Source organism: Podarcis erhardii, assembly GCF_964252035.2.
Source record: "Podarcis erhardii genome assembly, chromosome: 14".
In the NCBI taxonomy this organism is placed as follows: domain Eukaryota; kingdom Metazoa; phylum Chordata; class Lepidosauria; order Squamata; family Lacertidae; genus Podarcis; species Podarcis erhardii.
The window spans coordinates 43,929,663-43,949,147 of NC_138503.1; the positions used below are offsets into that span (position 1 = coordinate 43,929,663).

At 42.3% G+C, this 19,485-nt stretch overlaps 1 protein-coding gene across 2 annotated transcripts in view; it reads left to right on the forward strand.

Annotated features, from left to right (window-relative positions):
• Nucleotides 1-11,235: 11,235 nt before the first annotated feature.
• The window catches only part of BAIAP2L1 (BAR/IMD domain containing adaptor protein 2 like 1), a 60,252-nt gene continuing 52,002 nt past the window's right edge, over nucleotides 11,236-19,485 (forward strand). Inside the window, exon 1 of one of the 2 annotated variants that reach the window (XM_081839857.1) lies at nucleotides 11,236-11,634. In XM_081839857.1, the coding sequence (XP_081695983.1) occupies nucleotides 11,584-11,634 (51 nt within the window). In that variant the 5' untranslated portion in view covers nucleotides 11,236-11,583. The remainder of the gene's footprint in view (nucleotides 11,635-19,485) is intronic. The other variant, XM_081839858.1, reaches the window with a different exon arrangement.

Here is a 19,485-nt window from a genome sequence, read left to right on the forward strand (position 1 = left end):
CTCAGTGGTTTAGACCACAGCTCCACCTGCGTGTACAACCTATGTACACAGACCCAGTTCATGTCCTAGCCTGGTCCACATCCAGCATTCATATACTTGGGCTGCAATTCTATAACTGGTTTGGGAGTAAGCCCCCCTGAACTCATAATTTTAGTGTCAGGGAAGATGATAATTATTTTGCCGACTATTGACAATGTGTTTTTGCTGCGGTTTTGCTGGGTTTGCTTTAGAGGTTACAGGTTTGCTTTACAGATTACAATGCAAAATAACCCTGCATTGTTATTTTTCTTAAAAATCTGCTCCTTTTCCCTTATGGGGTATCCAAGAGCCCATATAGAGGCCTTAAGTGGGTTCCCTATCGGTAGGAGAAAATAACAGAGGCCAACCAGAGAATATTGAGAAGCAAAGTAGCTAGTAAGCCTGATCTTTATTAAATTGTTGCAACAGGGTCCTCACTCACCACAAGCAGGAGGGAGGAGGAACCCAGGCTTTTGAAATTGCCTGCCCTGGGGGGGCCACTAGGGGGCGCATTGGAAGATGGCCGACAATACCATCTCTCCAACCCACACAGGGTAATTAAGAGGCTGTTATGGGAGTAGGCAGCCTCCCTTGTTGCCCCAAGGGAATGGGGAACACTGCCCTTGCCTGCTGTGCCCATAAATCACCCCCTAATTCGAAAGAAGGGGGTGAGGGCCCTAGGCAGAATGCCCCCGTGTGGACCTCGGCTCTCCTGGACGCTGTCTCTGATCGTGCACTAGTTGCAGCAATTTGGAATAATTAATTACAAAAGAAGCAAATACACATATTTCAAGTGAAGAAGAGGAGTGAAGTCTGCTAATTTAAGTGACCTCTGTGAAAGAAGACGACGGGTTGGAGAAACAGGAATATTTTACGATGAAGATACACCAAAGGCTGGGTATGTTTGACAACGGGACTGAATGGGGGGGGGACCTTTTTTACTTTCCTTCTATGTGATTTATAAGAACCCCTCCTCATTAGAATCGTCGGTTGAACTGACCCAAGCAGGATGATTAAGGTCTGTGTGGAGATAAACTTTAACCAAAAGTATGCTTTATGGAGATCGAGAAGCAATAAGAGCTTTTGGGAATGGCGCAGCAATTAATTCGGAGTCGCCATCTTGCCAAAGGATTTATAGCCGGGAGGAAGAACAGACTTGTTTTCAGACTGCATTCCTAGTCAATCTCCTCAGAGGTTTTGAGAAAGGAGGCAGATTGGTGAAGATTAAGGACGCTAAGACTGTTTTGATGTATGGAAGTGATGTTATATGGAAAACGTCTGGATATGGCTACTGGATAAATAAATAAAAATATCCACGCAGGATTACAAACTGTTCTAACCAGCTTGCAGAGACTATCAGAGGTCACAAAGAGAAAGGAAAAATATATGAAAATAACAACAAGAGATGTGGAAAAACAATAAGAAAGGACTGGATAGTACTGTGAACATCATAAGGTTAGATTTGTGGACATTAAAACAGCAGTAAGAAGCAAGAAGTTGATTGGATCCCCTTCGGAACTTGAAATATGGGTACCCCCAACAAAAATTTAAAATTCGGCTGTGTAATTTGGAATTTATGTAATTTGGTTTGATTTGATGTGATTGGTCAGTTAATAAAAAATTATTCTTAAAAAAAAGAAAGAAATTGCCTGCCCTGTAGCTCAAGACCACCCCCAAAAACATCATACATACATCACAGAAGGAGGCGGTCTACAGCAGAAATCCTGTCTGCCAGGATACCTGACAATGGCCAGTGATTGCTTACTTGGGCAGCCCGGCCATTCTTTTGTGATGGTAAATACTTTAATTCCTGAAACCAGGTCACAGGCTCACCCTATTCATACACAAAAATGCGCTAAAGACAGGTAAGCAAAAGACAATGGAGAGGCTTTCCCAGGTCCTTCCTCCTTACCGAGAAACATTTGAAGTCAATTTGGGAGAGTCAAAATGGTTTCAGGATTGTTCTCCTGTACTACTTCATACACATGGTTTACATACTTACGCGTTTGCCTTATAAATTTATGAACATTTAACTTATATATATGAGTCCTTAAATTCTTATAACACCACCCTTTATGCTTTTGAACTTTGTAAGATGCTTGGAGGCATATTATGTGTCAAGCAACTAATAGAACAAGAACTACTACTGTTGTTATTTATTAGTATTGACATGTATAGGATTAAACCGTCAATCTAACAATTTGCTAGAGGGCTGCCTCAACCTCCTCTGTAACACTTTCCACCAACTGCTCCATCCAGTTTCTTGGCTTTGAGTGCAATATTTTTTTTTATTTAAAAAATAGTAATTCTGAGCAGTTAGAATGTTCATAAATTTCCATACCACTTCCAACAGCTGAGACCATGACTCAGGAATATCTAGCTATAGATTTAAGTGAAATCACTTGTAGCCAATAGCAGCAAAAGCTGAAGCTTTCATTTACTTCCATATTGTTTTCCTCTCTCAAGTTTATCTGATTTTGGTAGCAATTAAGCAAACACACTGTTTTCCCACAAGCCTATGATTTTGTACTTTACTTTTAACTGTCATCTCTCTGTGATCACAGTGGGGGAGTGCCCCGCAGATTACCCAGCACTGCCTTTGACTTCACAGATAGATGGATACATAACCAAACACTTCTGTTCTGCTTCTTGCATCTTTTGTGTGAATTTGGGTTGTTCTCATGTTCAACAAAGCGTTGGACATTTAAAAACAAAATTAAAAGCCAAACTTTATTACTGCAGAAGCCATTAAACATAATCTGAGCAATACTATAAATGATGAGGAAAAAGAGCCCTCAAATAATACAAGTATGGTTATAAATTGCTTCCATACTGCTCTACATAAAAGTATTCCTAGATTTAACTTTAATAGTCAACACTGCACACCCACACACGAAGCCACAAAATAAACATATTTTTTCCCTCTCATGTCCAGACTGTATTTCAGCATATGAACACAAGCAATAAAACTCTTTTAACAGAACAACAGATTGTTTCGGTAAATTACTTCTGTGCCTTTAGCAAAGATTCCAAGACATGGGAGTAAACATTCCTTGGTGTTTCCATTTCTGAACTGAAGCCACTTGAAAGAAAACTCATTCTTAGTATTTTGTCAGTGTCTTGAGGGGAGTTTAACTTGGTACAATGGATTTATATTAATGTTGTTTACTCCCTTGCGACATGGATTTTCCACTGCCAGCTACCCTTCTTGCAATGTTCTCACCGAGTTAAATTTATGTTAATGAAGAACCGGTCTGGTCATTTCTCAGATATGAGTATTTACACTCTGCCTACCAAACATAATAATTTCATTTTTTTCCCCCTGATGAAAACTAACGGCCCTGTCTGTTCGGTAACCATGAGACCTGACTTCTCCCTGTTCAAAATGGCCACTTCATTCTTGCTTGCTGCTTTGCTTTTTGTGAGGATGGGCCAGGCCAAGGCAGAGTGAAGCAGAAAACAGCAACATTGGAAAGGAAGCAAAATTGTCCAGTGTACTGGTCCCCATGGGTTGTATGCAACTAAGCCCTACTCAGAGTAGACCCTTTGAAATAAGTTACCCTTCCATGTTGGCACAATGGGTCCGTGTGTCTGGCTGTTAACCAGAAGGTTAGTGGTTCGAGCCCACCCAGGGACAGCTGTGGGCAGGATTGCAGGGAGTTGGACCAGATGACTCTGGAGGTCCTTTCCAACTCTACAATTCTATGATCCTATGCATGTTTACGTGGGAGAAAGCACCAGTGAATTCAATGCTTTCTTTGGCGATCACTTGTAGCCGAGTAAGATTGTCTTCCATAAATACGGTTTTAACAATGAGTCTGTAAGTGACTGTGGAGGCCAATTCTGGATCCACACGTCCTTCCACAGTGGGGACATTGGTTTCCAGGCAGGAGTTGATCACGGTGTGGATTTGCCAAGCGCGCCTTCCTCTTAGCACGTTTCTCCCTTGCGTCCTGAGTTTGAGTGTCTTCAAAGCCCATGACACCTTTGGTAAAGGCTGGTCTCCAATAGGAGCGCTCGCAGGCCAGTGTTTCCCAGTTGACAGTGTTTATACTCCCAAGTAGATATGAATATGATCGTAGCCTCGGTTTTTAAAACTAGACGCAAAAAATCAGATCTGCGGGAAAGTGCATACCTAACAACCCACCACTACTTTTCTATTTAGCCATGGGACTCATTTGTGTGAAGTAAAAGATGCAACTGTTCCAACTGGAGTGGGATTCATCCAGAACCAAGACCAGATTAATTGCATTCACAGAACATGTCTTATCGTCAACCCCCATTGTTTATTGGGGAAACATGCTCTTTGTCCTAGCAGTCCCAACCACTAATCCCAGATGGTGATAAAGGGTTAGTCACAGTTACTTAAAGGTAAAGGTACCCCTGCCCGTTCGGGCCAGTCTTGCCAGACTCTAGGGTTGTGCGCTCATCTCACTATATAGGCGTCAGACACTTCCGAGTCACGTGGCCAGCGTGACAAGCTGCATCTGGCGAGCCAGCGCAGCACACGGAACGCCGTTTACCTTCCCGCTAGTAAGCGGTCCCTATTTATCTACTTGCACCCGGAGATGCTTTCGAACTGCTAGGTTGGCAGGCGCTGGGACCGACGATGGGAGCGCACCCCGCCGCGGGGATTCGAACCGCCGACCATGCGATCGGCAAGTCCTAGGCGCTGAGGTTTTACCCACAGCACCAGCTGCGTCAGTTACTTGGTAATCTGCTATTAAGGACCTGCTTGCTTAGGGTGTGTGAGCACATGCATGTGATGTCCTGTCCTGCCATCCCTCCTCATTTCCTTCAACTGTCTCCTTTTCCACCTCTTCCCTGAAAGTGATGGCTACCAACCTACCCTGTTGTCTGAACAAGGCCCTTGAGCTACTTTGTCCAGAAAAGGCAATGAGTAGTTTGTAATACGGCATAGCAATATGCTTGCCAAAGTAAAAGCATCAAAAATCCCCCAGAGCGTGTCTAAATACCTGAGCATGCTGTATGTAGGTCTTTGGAGCCTGGCCAGTTCATTAACTAATTTACTGTTTTGCTTGCATTGTCTCACTTGCCTTGTTGTTCTCTATTGCATTGCCTTATTTGCTAAAGGTTGTTCCATCTATTTGGACGTTTTATTAATGGGGAAACTAGTTAATAAATACACCCATTTTTTAAGTGTTACTTTTTCTAAAAAGTACCATTAATCTCCACCAAGAAAAGCTGCATTTTGAAGTAGTACAGTGGTACCTCGGGTTAAGAACTTAATTTGTTCTAGAGGTCCATTCTTGACCTGAAACTGTTCTTAACCTGAAGCACCACTTTAGCTAATGGGGCCTCCTGCTGCTGCCATGCTGCTGGAGCACGATTTCTGTTCTCATCTTGAAGCAAAGTTCTTAAACCGAGGTACTATTTCTGGGTTAGTGGAGTCTGTAACCTGAAGCGTCTGTAACCCGAGGTACCACTGTATTGGAAACGTAGCAAGAGCCTCATTGGTGGAAGAGAAGAATATATAAAAAGGCCCCAAAGATGAGGGGAAGGGTTACTTGCATTTGTTTCATTACCTGTGCCTCCTGGACCACCCATAGTGGATCAGCTGGCAATAATCAAACAGCTGTTTGCCTAAAGTGTTTTGCTTTTACCATAGTAATCTGTTCAGTTCTATGAAGTTATACTTGTGGAGCTTTCAGTGGTAGAGATTTCTTTCAAGTGTTGATTATTTAGCTTCATTCTGAATACAAATTGTGCTCCGATCGACCAGAGAACTTTGTAAGGGGGTCCAGTTTTCAAGCAAACAATGAAAAAGCAGATGGTTGTCACTTGTCCCAAAAGGAGGAATATGATACAGATCTAGTGCGGATGCCGAGCAAGTCTGGTTTTAAAAAGCATCCACGTAGAAAACTACCTGAGAGCCATACTTAAACTGCTCTTAGCCCTTCAAAGGAAATACTGAATACAAATTCCATTTTTAAAAGTTTGTAGAGTCCATGTGGTCTTACCTATGCCAGATGCTGTGCTCTATTTATCAATTGTGGTGGCCTTGAGCTACAAGCTATAAAATGCATACACCCACACCATATCATGTTGTGTATGATCAGGAGAATGCTCACATAGCAAGATATAAACACCTTCAAATCTACTGAAACAATCAAGTTTTACAGTTCCTGAAACCTGATATCAACCTGAGCCTCCTCCCTGGTGTGAAAGTCTTAAGTCCACTTCTTGTTTGTGTCTTATGACTCACTGCAGGAACCAGGGAAACAAAAAAGCATTTTAGACGGTGAAGACGGAAGTTATTTTATTAGTGTCTCAAAGCCAAACCATGCATAAATGGGTGCTGGTCACTTCCCCCGTGAATATTCCTGTTCTTCCAAGTGTGGGACAGTGAGCAAAAGGCCAATTTGCTGCTACCACACTCCCCTAATGCTTCCCATCCATGCTCTCAAGCGCATTGGTAAACAACATGGTTTTATATATTATGTTGTTAGCTGCCCTGAGAGTTCCACGGACTCATCTCCGGTGGCTTTTAAATGTTAAATTAAAATGAATAATAGAAACCTTGCATATAGTGCACAGGTCATAGTCACCTGCAGTCACATGAGTATAGGCATTATGGCAGTAACCACACAAGAACATATATTACAACAAGGCATCTAGCTACTCCTGCACACAGGTCATTGAGCACCAGTGTGCTACTTTTTCTTACAACTCAGTGAGCCAGAAAGCGAAAGGAATGAGCTTCAGGACAGGAGCTGTAGTGTGAGCACCTTTCGGGCTTGTTCCAGCCTAGTAAAACATTCATCAATTATCTCCAGCGTGAAGATAGGCGGAATCAGCAGAATTCCTCCATCCATGACAAGGACTTAAGTGGAACATTTCCCCTTGCATAGAAAGGAGGAGGGTTGAGGGAAAGAGTGACAGAACTTGAAAGCCACAGGTCCGGGAAGACCCATGGCAATGTTGTTGTACAAGGATCAGATGGCTGCAGTGCTGCAACCCCAGCATTAAGGTCTCATACATTTGCTTATTCAATCAATCAATCAATCAATCAATCAATCAATCCATGCATGTGTATTATGGTAAACAGCCAACTGCTTAATCAGAATGCTGGAGAAATGGAGTGATTGGGTCAGTCCCTTTACTGGTGTAATGCAGCAACACTACCGGTATTTATTTTTTCTTCAGCTGCACACATTGACCACAGAGTGTAAGTTATAAGGAAGTACTATTATTCTACATATTCCTCCTCTGCCTGTGTTAGATCACTAGCACAGTTAGGTCATTTTAGACTCTGGACTGAATAGCCTTATGGAAAGATTCTTCAGATAGTCACTTACATCATTTCGTTTGCTTCAGAAATTTGATAAGCCAGTCTCTCCTACCATTGCAGCCCATTCTGCTGAGTGGGGCCCTGAGGGCACCACTATGTTAGACTACAAACATATAAAACTTTTGACCAGGTTTGGAGCCGAACTAGGGAACATGCATTCATTCCCATGCCCACCTTTACAGAAGAAACAGGAATATAAAGGCACTTACAGTGGATGAATAATTGGAGAGTTTGGTACTTCACTGCTCCCTCACTCAGAGGTTCTCCCTTGCTCACTTTCTGAATTCTAGCTGGAGGGGGAAATCAATTAAAATAGCCTGGGGGATTTAAAGGGGAGAATCTTGTCCTTGCAAAAGCATTCCTATCACCACTTTAGCAGTGTTAGGAATTCCATGTCCCATGGAATGCCAAGTTTTTTCCACAGCGCGCACACACACACACAGGAATAATGCTGATATGTTAATGAAAACTATCACAGTTCTGTCCTTTACTGTATAATATCATGCCCATCTAATTTCTCTAGAGGCTTGTTATTGAGTGCTTTAAAAAATGAAGATAAAAGTATAAGGAGAAAATAAAATACTTGCACATCATGGGTGGGTGTTTCCCACTACCCCACCCTTTGCCACTGGAAGCCTTATAAGCTGCTGCAGGAGACGGGCTGTGAGCAACATCATGGGATGTTTCTACTAAGATGAAACTGTGTTGCCCCCTTGTTATTTTTGCTCTTGGATACTGCACATTGTTTAAGTAATCTTGTTATATTTATAGTATTGGGACGTGGGTCTTTTTTGGTATGTTATTATATTTGCTATTGTTTTGCTATATTATAAAATTGCTATTGTTATCATTTTGCTATGTTATTATGAAATTGTTTTCGTAGTGCTTGTTTGAAATGCATCCCTGTTTCTTTGTTGTAAGCCACTTTGAGCATGATTTTTTGTGTGTGGGAAAAGCAGCATACTGATAAAATGAATGAATCTCTGAAACTCTGTTAGAAAGAAAAACAGCAGAATGCCATAACTTGCCCTCTCTCCAGATCTATACATTTTACCTTGTTAGTAGAGTTTCAACATCCAACGTTAAGCAAGCTGACAGCTGGGACTTAAAATTGATCTGGATTCCTCTACGCTCCACGTTTCTGGCCCTCCTGCTGCTGGTATGTTGGTGACAAAGCACAGGTGAAGATAGAGTAAACATAGGTAAACACAAATGAGTTTAGGTAAGCCTTGGGCTGACTTGTTCTCTTTCCTACACAGCCAGGAGAAGTTTGGAAACTTTTGTTTCCACTTTTGCTTAGCTGCAGCTTGTAATGACTTTACTCGAAGACATGGGTTTTGGGACTGGTTTGTATAAACAAACCATAAGTCAACATTCATAATAGTATAGGGTTCAGGCAAAATGCTGAACTGTAGTTAAGTAAAAGCAGAAGTATCACAGTCCGGGTTCAACAGTGACTAGGGCATCAAGTCAGAGGTTAAAAGGGCATTGAAGGGCTCAGTTAGTTTCTTGGCCCCGAAACTGATACTGGTGATCAAGGGCTCACTGAGCTTGAGGCTGATAGAAAGCAATATAATCCACATGAGCTACAGGTGAGCAGGGATCAGGACCAGTTAGTAGTGCAGCTTGAGGAGGGGGAGGGGTTTGGACAGAGTCCTGAGGGCCAGATAGAGATGACAGGAGGGCTACATTCAGCCCCCAGGCCTGAAATTCTCACTCAGACTGTAATGGGTCATCCACACCTATGACCGACCCATTGACTGGTGATATTCCTAACCAAGGAGTAAAGCAACCACCCATTTTCCCATTTCCAACCTGGAGGCAAATTCAAGTTGCCATGTAGAGTACAGCATGAATCTGCCTTCAGCAGCAGTAATAGTTGCTTTCCCCTTCACTTTTGGCAGCACACCATAAAGCAAGTCTGAGCAGGACCCAAGATTCTGCAACCACCTTTTCTGAGGGATGCTTTCAGTTCATAAGATTACCTCAAACAAACACGAGAAGTGTATTGTGGCATTTTGAAGACTTTCAGCAAAACCCTATGCACATTGACTATGAAGTAAGTTACACAGCGTGTTCAAGGGGGCTTACTCCCAAGGAAAGTGTGCATTACTGCAGTGCTAAATTACCCAGAAATAAGTTCCATTGAACTTAGTGGGATTAACTTCTGAGCAAATGAGTACAGAATTGCACTGCAACTGATTTGTCGTGGCATAAATTCCCAGGGAACTTTTAAAGCAAGCTCTGGCCCCTAAAAACTTCTGCAGCCACAAAATTGTTGTCCTTTAATGTGCTTTCTTTGTTTGCTGTTATAAACTTTTGCAGTGGTCACCACTCAGGAATCTGTAAACATTTGAGCTTTGTATAGAAATGTCAACAGACTTGATGCCTTTTGCACCATGATTGAAGCTAATAGTGCTAATAGTACTTTATGTACCTGCATAACTGAGCTCTAACCGATGAAAGCACATGCCAAAATAAATCTGTTACAGCTAATCTGATGCTTGTTGACTCACCCATCATACATTTAAAGAACTCTAACAGTTGTGGCTCCTCCCACCCCAAGAATCCTGGAAACTGTAGTTTGTTAAAGGTGCTGAATTTCACAAAAGCTACAATTCCTGGCACACTTAGCAAACGACACTTCCCAGGATTGCATGTGACCGTTAAGGTGGCATAAGAGTGCTTTAAATGCATCTTGTGTATACTGCAGCCTTACAGAGGAAGCCATACGTGTTTACTCAGAAGTCCTACTGAGTTCAATAGGGCTTACTCCCAGGTAAGTGTACACAGGATTGCAGAATGCAGATGGCAATCAGGGCAGGGGGAGGAAAAGGCTGGCTAATGGTGAATCATGCAGTCTGTACAGTGTCTGGTTCATCTTCAGCCAACTTATTCCCTCCCTCCCCTTTCCCACCCAACTTGATAGAGTTCAGCAAAAAACAGTCAATTGTTTTGTGACATTTTTGTTTGGTCTAATAAAGGTATTGTAGGAGATTTCGGATGTATTTGTTTTCACAGGCCAACACGGCTACCTTTATTTTCCTGTACCTTGAGTAATAAATTACCATGCCACTTTTATGTTTTAAAAGCAAAAGTTGTACAAAGTGATTTATACTGGGGGGATGGTTTCGAGAGTAGAATAGGATTCCAACCAAATCATAACATAATGAAATCCAAACAATTACACGTATACCCCCCCCCCAATAAAAAGTGTCATTAGACAATAAAAATATTAAAGGTGAATATAAAAGGGGAGGGGAGGAAGGAAAAGTGGTGGTGGGGAGACTGGAGAAGAAAACAATAAACAAACAAGTTAGCAATCCTATATAATCTGTGGTTAAAAAATAAATAAATCCACAAACCATCACTTTTTCCCCCTGCAACAGACTAACAGAATTGCGCTGTAGGGGCTGCTGCTACAACCCCGTCAGGAACTTTTACCTGAGAGTAAGCGCAACGGAACGCAATGGGGTTTACTTCTAAGTAGACCTTACTAAGCCCTCCTTTATCTCTCATCTATCTTTCTTTTTCTTTTTCTTTTTCTTTTTCTTTTTCTTTTTCTTTTTCTTTTTCTTTTTCTTTTTCTTTTTTGGCGGTGCGCGTGTTGCGGCATAATAAAAGGCCGCCCTTCTCCCTCTTCACTTCAAAACTTTCTCTCTTTCTTAATATTGGTAATAACGAAGATTTTCTTGGTGAGGGGAAGGAGGCGGAAGCGGCCTGAAGCAGCTTATAGGCCTCCTACTCCCCCCGCAGCTCAGGTAAAGAGGCGGCGGAGCTAGAGGCGGCCGGGCAACCTCGGCGACCTTCCTCCGCCTTGCCGCTCGGCCGGGCCCGCCTTGCGGCTGCCGCGTCAGGCCGAGAGGGCCCCACCTCGCCCGACTCCGCCTCGCCGCCGCCGCCGCCGCCGCCGGGGCCGCCTCCCGAAAGGGCTGAGCCGCTGAGCTGGCCGGTTCCACGAGTTTGACAGTTTGAGGAGGACGAGGGCGCCACGGCAGCCAGCGCCGCCGTCCCCGCCGGTTCACCTCAGCTGCGTGGAAGGAGAAGGCGGCTCAGAGGAGAGTTTTGCTTCTTTCTATCTCCGAGGGAGTTCTTGTCCTTTCCCGGCTGGGAAAAAAAGGCGCCTCAGGGGAAGGGGAAAAGCGCGCCGGTCGCCGTCGTCCTGAGGGAAAGTTGTCTCGGCCGCCTCAGCCGCAGTTGCGCCTTCTTGCCTCTCCTCCCTTCCCGCTCCGAGCAGCACCTCCACCACCACCATGTCTCGGGACCCAGAAGAGGTGAATAAGTTGACGGAAAGCACCTATAAAGTAAGTTGAGGCGAGGGAAAGTCGAGCGGCTTCTTTCTCCGCGCTGGGAGCGGGAGGGCGGCAGACCCACCAGACACACGGGAGGGGGGGAGGGGGGGAGAAATACTCATTATCATGAGGGGAAATAAATACTCGTGATCATGAATCGAACTTCGTCGTCGTATTTACTTAGGGCATGTTTCTGTCCCGTCCAAGGTGGGGCGCAATGGTTCCCCTCCTCCCCGTGTTATCCCCACAACAACCCTGCGAGGTAGGGAAGGCTGACAGGCTGTGACGGCCACCCTCCCCCAGGACGCCCCTGTGAGCTGAGGGGATTTGAACCCAGGTCTCCCAGGTCTTGGTCTGGCACCCTTAACCACGAATGCCACACTGTCTCTACTTGGATTCTTATTTCCTTCAGTGTTCCTCCTCACAAGAACCCTGCGAGGTAGACCAAGCCTGACAACGTGTGTGTGTGTGTGTGTGTGTGTGACCGGCCCAGGGTTACTCAGGGAGACAGATTCGGTCCTGTGCAAACTTAACCTGGGAGTAAAGCCCAGCGAACACGGTGGAGCCATCTTCTGAGTGTCATTGCACAGCCATGCACTGTTGTAATGGGGCGGCTGTGGGGGGGGGTTGATGTTTCAGGGTGGGAGCGGATGTGAGGTTTGCCTTGGCTGCTACGCAGGTGAGGAGTTAAGGTTTGCCTTGGCAGCTACGCAGGTGAGGTTTGCCACTCCTTTATGAGTGTGCCACACCTGCCCTATTGCCTATAAACACACAAGAGAGCACACAGAGCCTTTCATGATGCCTTTCTGGTTCTCCAAGGTCAGGTACATACTCCTGAGTGCTTAATAGAGGGAGGGGGTGCTCCCTAGCAACACACTTGAAGGCCTAGAATACATGTAATTTCCATACCCATCTGAGTTTTTCCATGTGTACAAATGCAGGTACAAGGTGGACGTTTGGTGTCTTATTCTGACTGGCAGCAGGTCTTTCAGGGGTTGACAGGCATCTCCCCATCCTTGCTGGGAGATGCCAGGGATTGAACCAGGATCAAAGCAGATGCAATGTCACTGAGCTAAGGCCCTCCTTCCCCATGCTTTTTCCTAAGACCTATCAGATTCATTTAAATGGAGATTCCACTGACTGGACCCGGGACCATTCCCTTGCAAAACACTACAACCTGAAAAAAGAGACAAGGCATGTGCTTTTGTAAACCAATAAAATCTTTAATAAATAATAATAGTAATAGTAATATAAACACTACAGTTCCACTCCCAAAGGCATAGCCCTTGTTTTTCCATGATAACAGCTTGCTTGAGAATTGAAACCACCCATTCAGAGTGAAGAGCAAGCCTTATATGAAGTATTCCTTTCTGTCTAGTCTGACTGACCTTGGCTGTCTGAGGTCTCAGACAGTGACTCTAGCCCTAGGATCTTTTCAGGTAGTTACACCAAGGATTGAACTTCAGCCCCTCCTGTGCTATGCAAGTTGATTCCTTTCAAATACATTGCTTAACATGTTTTCATGTAGAAAGGGCTGGCAATGGATGGCAGGTGTGCTTATATGAAACAGGGCTTGTGTGGGCTGTGGAAGTGCTTTCCCTGTGGCTACTGAATCAAATGCCTGTTATGATCTTGAAACCCTGTAACAAGCTTGTAAAAAGATGGATTTGATGTATGTTTGTAGATAGGGGTGGGGTTTTTCTAATCCACGGTAGTGATTATATGTAGACCTTCGAGAGTGGAAATTATTGCAGATTCAGGCTGAGTAGAAAGGCATATATATATTCAAGATCACATAATGCAAGTTAGGTACTCATTAATGTAATCCAGGAGTAGCCCAGTAGCCCCCAGATAATGTTGGACAGTACAGCAGCTCCCATTAACCCTAGCTAGTAGCATAGCCATTAGTTACTGATGATAATAGTTGTAGTCCAACAACATCTGGCACCATATTGGCTAGCCCTTGTGTATAGTAAGGAGTAAATGCTTGGTGTTAATGCTGCCTTTGGGGTGAAGGTGGCTTCCAATCCATTTTTTGATTGCTGGGTGCCCAATAAGGTTTGGCAGTTTTACTGGATTGTTTAAAGAAGGATACTGTACAAAGAATTTCCCTTGTGGGTTTCAAAGCATTCATATTCCCAATCTGTTCAGAATAGGAAACAAAGTTGGGGTACTTTCTGGAGTAATGTATTTGAGAGGGCAAAGATGTTGAGGCTAATGTGTCCTCACTGACAAGTTCACCTCAATATAGCAGAGGTAAAGGGGGGAATTCCCACAGATGTTCCTGTTAGATGTATGAGTATGGGCCTGCAGCTCTTAAAGTGTGGTTGACCATATGTACGTAACTTTCCACATTAGAGTACCTTCCAATAAAATGGGTGCTATTCTGTCAGGTACCTGTTTGGTGTAAGGCATTGCGGATGCTTACAATTCAAGGCCCGGTGAGAGTATTGCCCAAAAAAGAAGCTGGGCTTTTTGTTTTGTTTTTTCAGAGAGGATTCCAGGGTCGATAATGGTAACAGTGCTTGGGCCAATCTCAGTAGGATCCTAGTACAAGGTTGTGTGGATATTGTACCTTCAAGTTCAAACTGCAGTGTTGTAGGTAGATGCTCGATGTAATTCTGTGGAGGACCCTGGCTCGGGTATATTTGTTTGGGAATCCAAGCTGTCCAGCAGACTGAATAACCCATAAATGAGGAAAACATGAATGCAGGTACAGTGGTATCAGTTTAAGAACAATTTGGTTTACAAACTCTGCAAAACCGGAAATAGTGTCTTGGTTTGAGAACTTTACCTTGGTCTAAGAACAGAATCCAAATGGTGGAAGGGCACCGGTGGTGGGAGGCCTCATTAGGGAAAGTGCACCTTGGTTTAAGAATGGTTTTGGTTTAAGAATGGACTTCTGGAACGGATTAAGTTTGTAAACTGAGGTACCACTGTATATTAGAGTGATAACCCTGCCATTTAGTATGGACCCCTTTGTGGACTTGGAAGGTTAATCCAGTTTTTAAATGAAAGGTGCTGAGGCTTCACAAGCAGAACTGCCTCTTGAAATAATAATAATAATAATAATAATAATAATAATAATAATAATAATAATTCCAATATTGTGTGAAACAGACATCCTGATTGGATAGTATATGCAGGATAATAAATACAGCCTTTTCTATTGATGTTGTATCCAACTTTTCAGAACATTTATTTTCTTTTCTCAGAAATACATTAGGTAGGGATCACCCACCTTTGCATTCACTCAATATAAAGAACATTGAAACAGCCCTGAAAAATGCTGTTTGAAAGCTCTTGAAATGATGCATAGCATGAGTAATCTATTTATTATACAAATTTTCTGTATGATTTTAAAGTGTCTGATCAATTTGGAAAGTTAGTTGCATGCATTAGTTGTATACCTCATACGTTTGTAAAATACTTTAACCACCCAATGATTTCTAATTCTGTCTTGGTTTAGAAAAAATCCAAAATATTTTGGTATGTGCTATTTTAAACCTATAGTTGGGGTTTTTGCATATCTGCCATTGTAAAGTCATTTCTTTTTCCATGATAAAAGCTTTTAATAATGCTGAGGTATGTCTGAATTGTTAACCTACTATGGAATGCATGCTTATGTGAGCATATGGCCACATCAAAAAATTGTAGGATAATCCACAAGTAGGTAATGTTGACTTACTAAAAAGAAATATTTTAATTTTATTTCAGCAGATGCAATTGTTTTATATAACCAGATTTCATGCACCTTGTTCCAACACTGGATTATTTCATTGCTGGTTTTAATAAACTTCAGCATTCTTTTAAAGTCTATGCTGCACCTTCTAGCTTGTTCCCAAAATAAACTTGAATGACTGATTCTGCTAAATATTATTTTTAAGGTTTTGAGTTATAGCATACATTTCAGTGTGAATCTTGTGGCTACTCTAGTCCCAGCAACTTCCTCTCCTTGTGTCTTGTGCACTCCAGTTATTCCTTCTTACTGTTCTAATTAAAACCTTATCACCTCCCAACTCACAGTCAGAAACCTCCTGACTCCTCCATCCATCCATCCATCCTGCCTGTGTCAGCTCACTGAGTGGATGGGCTGGCTCTGTATATAAGAATTTTTTAATACGTTCCTAAACATCAGCTACCATACCTACCGGTAATCCTTTTTGCAAAGTTTTCATATCTTGCATCTGCCATTTGAGAAGAAGATTCTTTAATATCCACCCACACTTAATGTACAGTAGTATTTACAGAAAATAACTTCTAGGAAGGATATAATCTCAGACTAACCAACCACAGGAAAGCTGTGTCCTGGTTGCTAGGGGAAAGTGAAAAGAAAACTATAGAGATTCCAGTGACTACTGGAAAATAAGACAGAAGCAAGAAAAGTACACTTTCCAGGGATTTCTTTTGCCTGGTGTCCAAGCAACTCACTTTATCAAGCACAGCTCTGATTTCATTCATTGACTAAAACACTGATAGGTAGGAGCAGCTAAACCTATTCATTTAACAGAAATTGCTTAGGAGGGGACCCACACATTTTGCTTCATACATTTCTTTCTAGGAGGGCCTTCCATGGTTCCTACAGGCATCAGACTGGCAACCCCCATTTGGGCTGTCTCTTAGTGTAGATCCAGGTTAACAGGCCTGACCATGAGCTAGAGAATGCTGTTGCAAGACTTCACTTGTGCATTTGGTTATCCACTGTCAGGCTATATGCTGGACTAAATAAGCCATTGGTCTGATCCAGCAAATGGTCCTTATGTAAATTTAGCCTAAGCTATTAAGCAACCCCCAAGTTGTTTAATAAGACTCACATTTCTTGAGTACACCTAAGAATCCTAGATATTGTAGTAGTCAGAAATTGTGTTGTTTCTGAGGCAAGCACATCTTGGACTATGCATTTTACTTAACTAATCCAGGCTTCAGACCTCCTGTGATATATTTACATAAGATTACAACTTGCCTTGGACGATATGCTAAAATTCTGAGAAGATGAATAGCTTGAGATGGATTTTGAGGCTCATAGAACACCACAAATATCTGACACAGACTGTATTTTGCCCAAAATATCTGAGAGGCAATATATCCAATGTATTAAGCCCTTTGCAAATGTGCAGAGAAGTAAAACCTATCATCAAGGCCATCTATTTGTGCTGGTCAAAATTCCACACCCAGACCATCCCCCCCCCCATATCTTCCACTACTGTATAGGTTATGCAAATTCCATTTTTTCCACAAAGTTAGATCCAAATGCAAATACGAGCTGAGTGGAAAGATGAGATGCAGTAACCCAGACCTTTCTAGTTGTTATTATAATAGGACTGTACAAATCTAGAAAAGTCAAGTAGCATGAAACTAAAGCTGCCCACTGAAAGAATGGGGAAATTGCTGTAGTTCCAAGTCTATCCACTGAGGAGAATAAGAACAGTGCAACAGCCCACTCCGTATGTTGTATGCATTCATTGGCCACATGTCAGTGAGGTTTTCAAACTGGGATAAAATATCCTGGGATAAAAGAGTGGAATAATAAATGCCTTCTGTAATATTAAATAAAAATGTAGCTTTTCAGTTTCTTTGCACGTAGAGCTTCCCATCATATATCCATGGATCTTTTAGTCTTGTGATGGGGGCAGGGCACCCAAAACTCCTACAGAAAAAGCTCCTACAGAAAAGAAGTTTTAGACGACAGAATTATTTGGCACAGTGGTGATTTCATGGCAATAAAGCATGCAAGATGATACCGTCTATTGGACCAACTTCTGTTGATTCAGTGTTTGTTACATTAGCTACTATGCACATCTACTTCTCTAGCATCAGCTTAAAACCAGCTCTCTGAAAACTAAATATAGTGTGGCTACATGGGAAGGCAAAGAGTTGTAAGGGGCAACTAAGAAGTTAAAGTTAACAGTGGGTTAATAGAGCAATTGATTTGGCAAAAATGTATATGCCATGTGACATGTAAAGTAAATTATGTATCTCAAATACATATACATGTAGTCTACCTACTGTGTATGCCATTATCAAACATTTGAAGCACTTTTCCAAGGAGGATATGGTCTTTTTCAAAAAAAAGGTTCATAAGGGAGGACATGACAGAACATTATAACATAGGTTTCCCCCCTCAAATTACTATTACCCAACTGTTTCTTGAAATGCCTGTTTTGGTATCGTCATACCAAGAGGCCATTTTGGTATTGACATTTCCAGTGGAATTGGCATTTAATATTCTCATTACTAGAAAGACATAGCCCTTGTCTCCACTTTAGCTCCCAGGTTGTATAAGGAAATTAGCATACTGGTGAAACTTGCCAAGGTTCATGAGCCTTGTCAACAGCACCTGCTAGAACTGATGCCTTTCCTGTGCCCGCAGTGCCAGCCTTACACTTGCAGGCAGGCATCCCTAGAGACTGTGCTGTAATGGGCACTGTGTTTCTGGTGCTGTGTATGCTGGCAGTGCTGCCAGTGGGGTGATGGCAGTGTGCACTGAGGGGCAGTTGGGGTTAAGAGGGGCCCACTAAGGGCAATCTGCGCTCCAGTCCTGGAGGTGGACCTGATAATAAGTCATGGACAAACAGCATTGAATGATTTTCTGCAGAAGACTTACTATCTTACCTTGGACAAGTTATTTTCCATTAGCATGGGGGGTGCCGGATGGAAACAGCTGTTGTGGGTGAGGCATAGGTCAGAGCAAAGATGGAGCTATACACTTGCATTTGTTCAGGGCGCTAATCATGTGGCTTGCAAAATCAATAAATAAGCCCCTTAAATCCCAGGTATAAAATGGATTTGGAATAACTCTAAAAGAAAATAAGCTATGTTTGTTCTAGACCTCATGATTCCTTTTTCACATACAGCACACGGCCTGTTTGGCTAACATGGTATCCATTTATTGGATTTCCATCAAAACATATTTATACAAATTGCATAACATCCTTAAATATACTTTACACAAAGCTCAGAACTCCCGATGGAAGAGTTTAAATCCTACCAGCAGAGTTTTTTGAGGTGTCATGAGCACATTTAAAAAATATTATGAAATGAACACCCCAAGTATTTTCAAGTGATTCCATTATTATAAGAATAAGACACAAATTTATGCAGGAAAGAAAACAACTTGAAAATGATATTTAAAGCTAGTTTTCAAAGCTAGCTTTATAAGCTAGTTATTAACATAATTTTGTACATGTACATATTAATGTAACAGGTAAACCACATACTGTTAACATACATGGTATTACAGCTTGCATGTGTTGTAGAATGTATATTTTTTCCCATGGATGATGTACCAGATACAACTAGTTTCTCTTCTGGAACAGTTATGGGCCATTATCATTCCACACCCCCATTTAGGGCTATAGTAAAGCAAGTGATCCATGAATGCTGCTTTCTGGTAATCATATGGTTAGCCATGTCAGCAAATAAGTGTTTAAATGGTGTACATTGAAGTACATCAGCATAAAGGAATGATAAAGCATAATTGTATGCAGCTTCTTCAGGCAGATACTCCACCACATATGTTTATGGTTTGACTGCTAGTTGGATATTACGATATTTAATGATATTACCAAAATGGAGATTTCATATGATTAAATACCTTTTATATTAAAAAAATCTAATGACATTGCTGTGAATTTCTTTGCAAACCAGTGATTGGCAAGTTTGTTTAAGGTGTCATTGTTAGCTTGAGGATCTGACTATATCGGCAGGATATAAGCCTCAACTTTGTAAACTGCTGGGTCTTTATGCATTGTTGATCTGTGTCAATACATGCTGAGCTATTGTGTTCTTGGAAGGTGTGTCCTGCATAAGAGCAAAGCTGAACATGTATAGGAAATTACAAAAGCTTTCATTTGATTGGAAAGT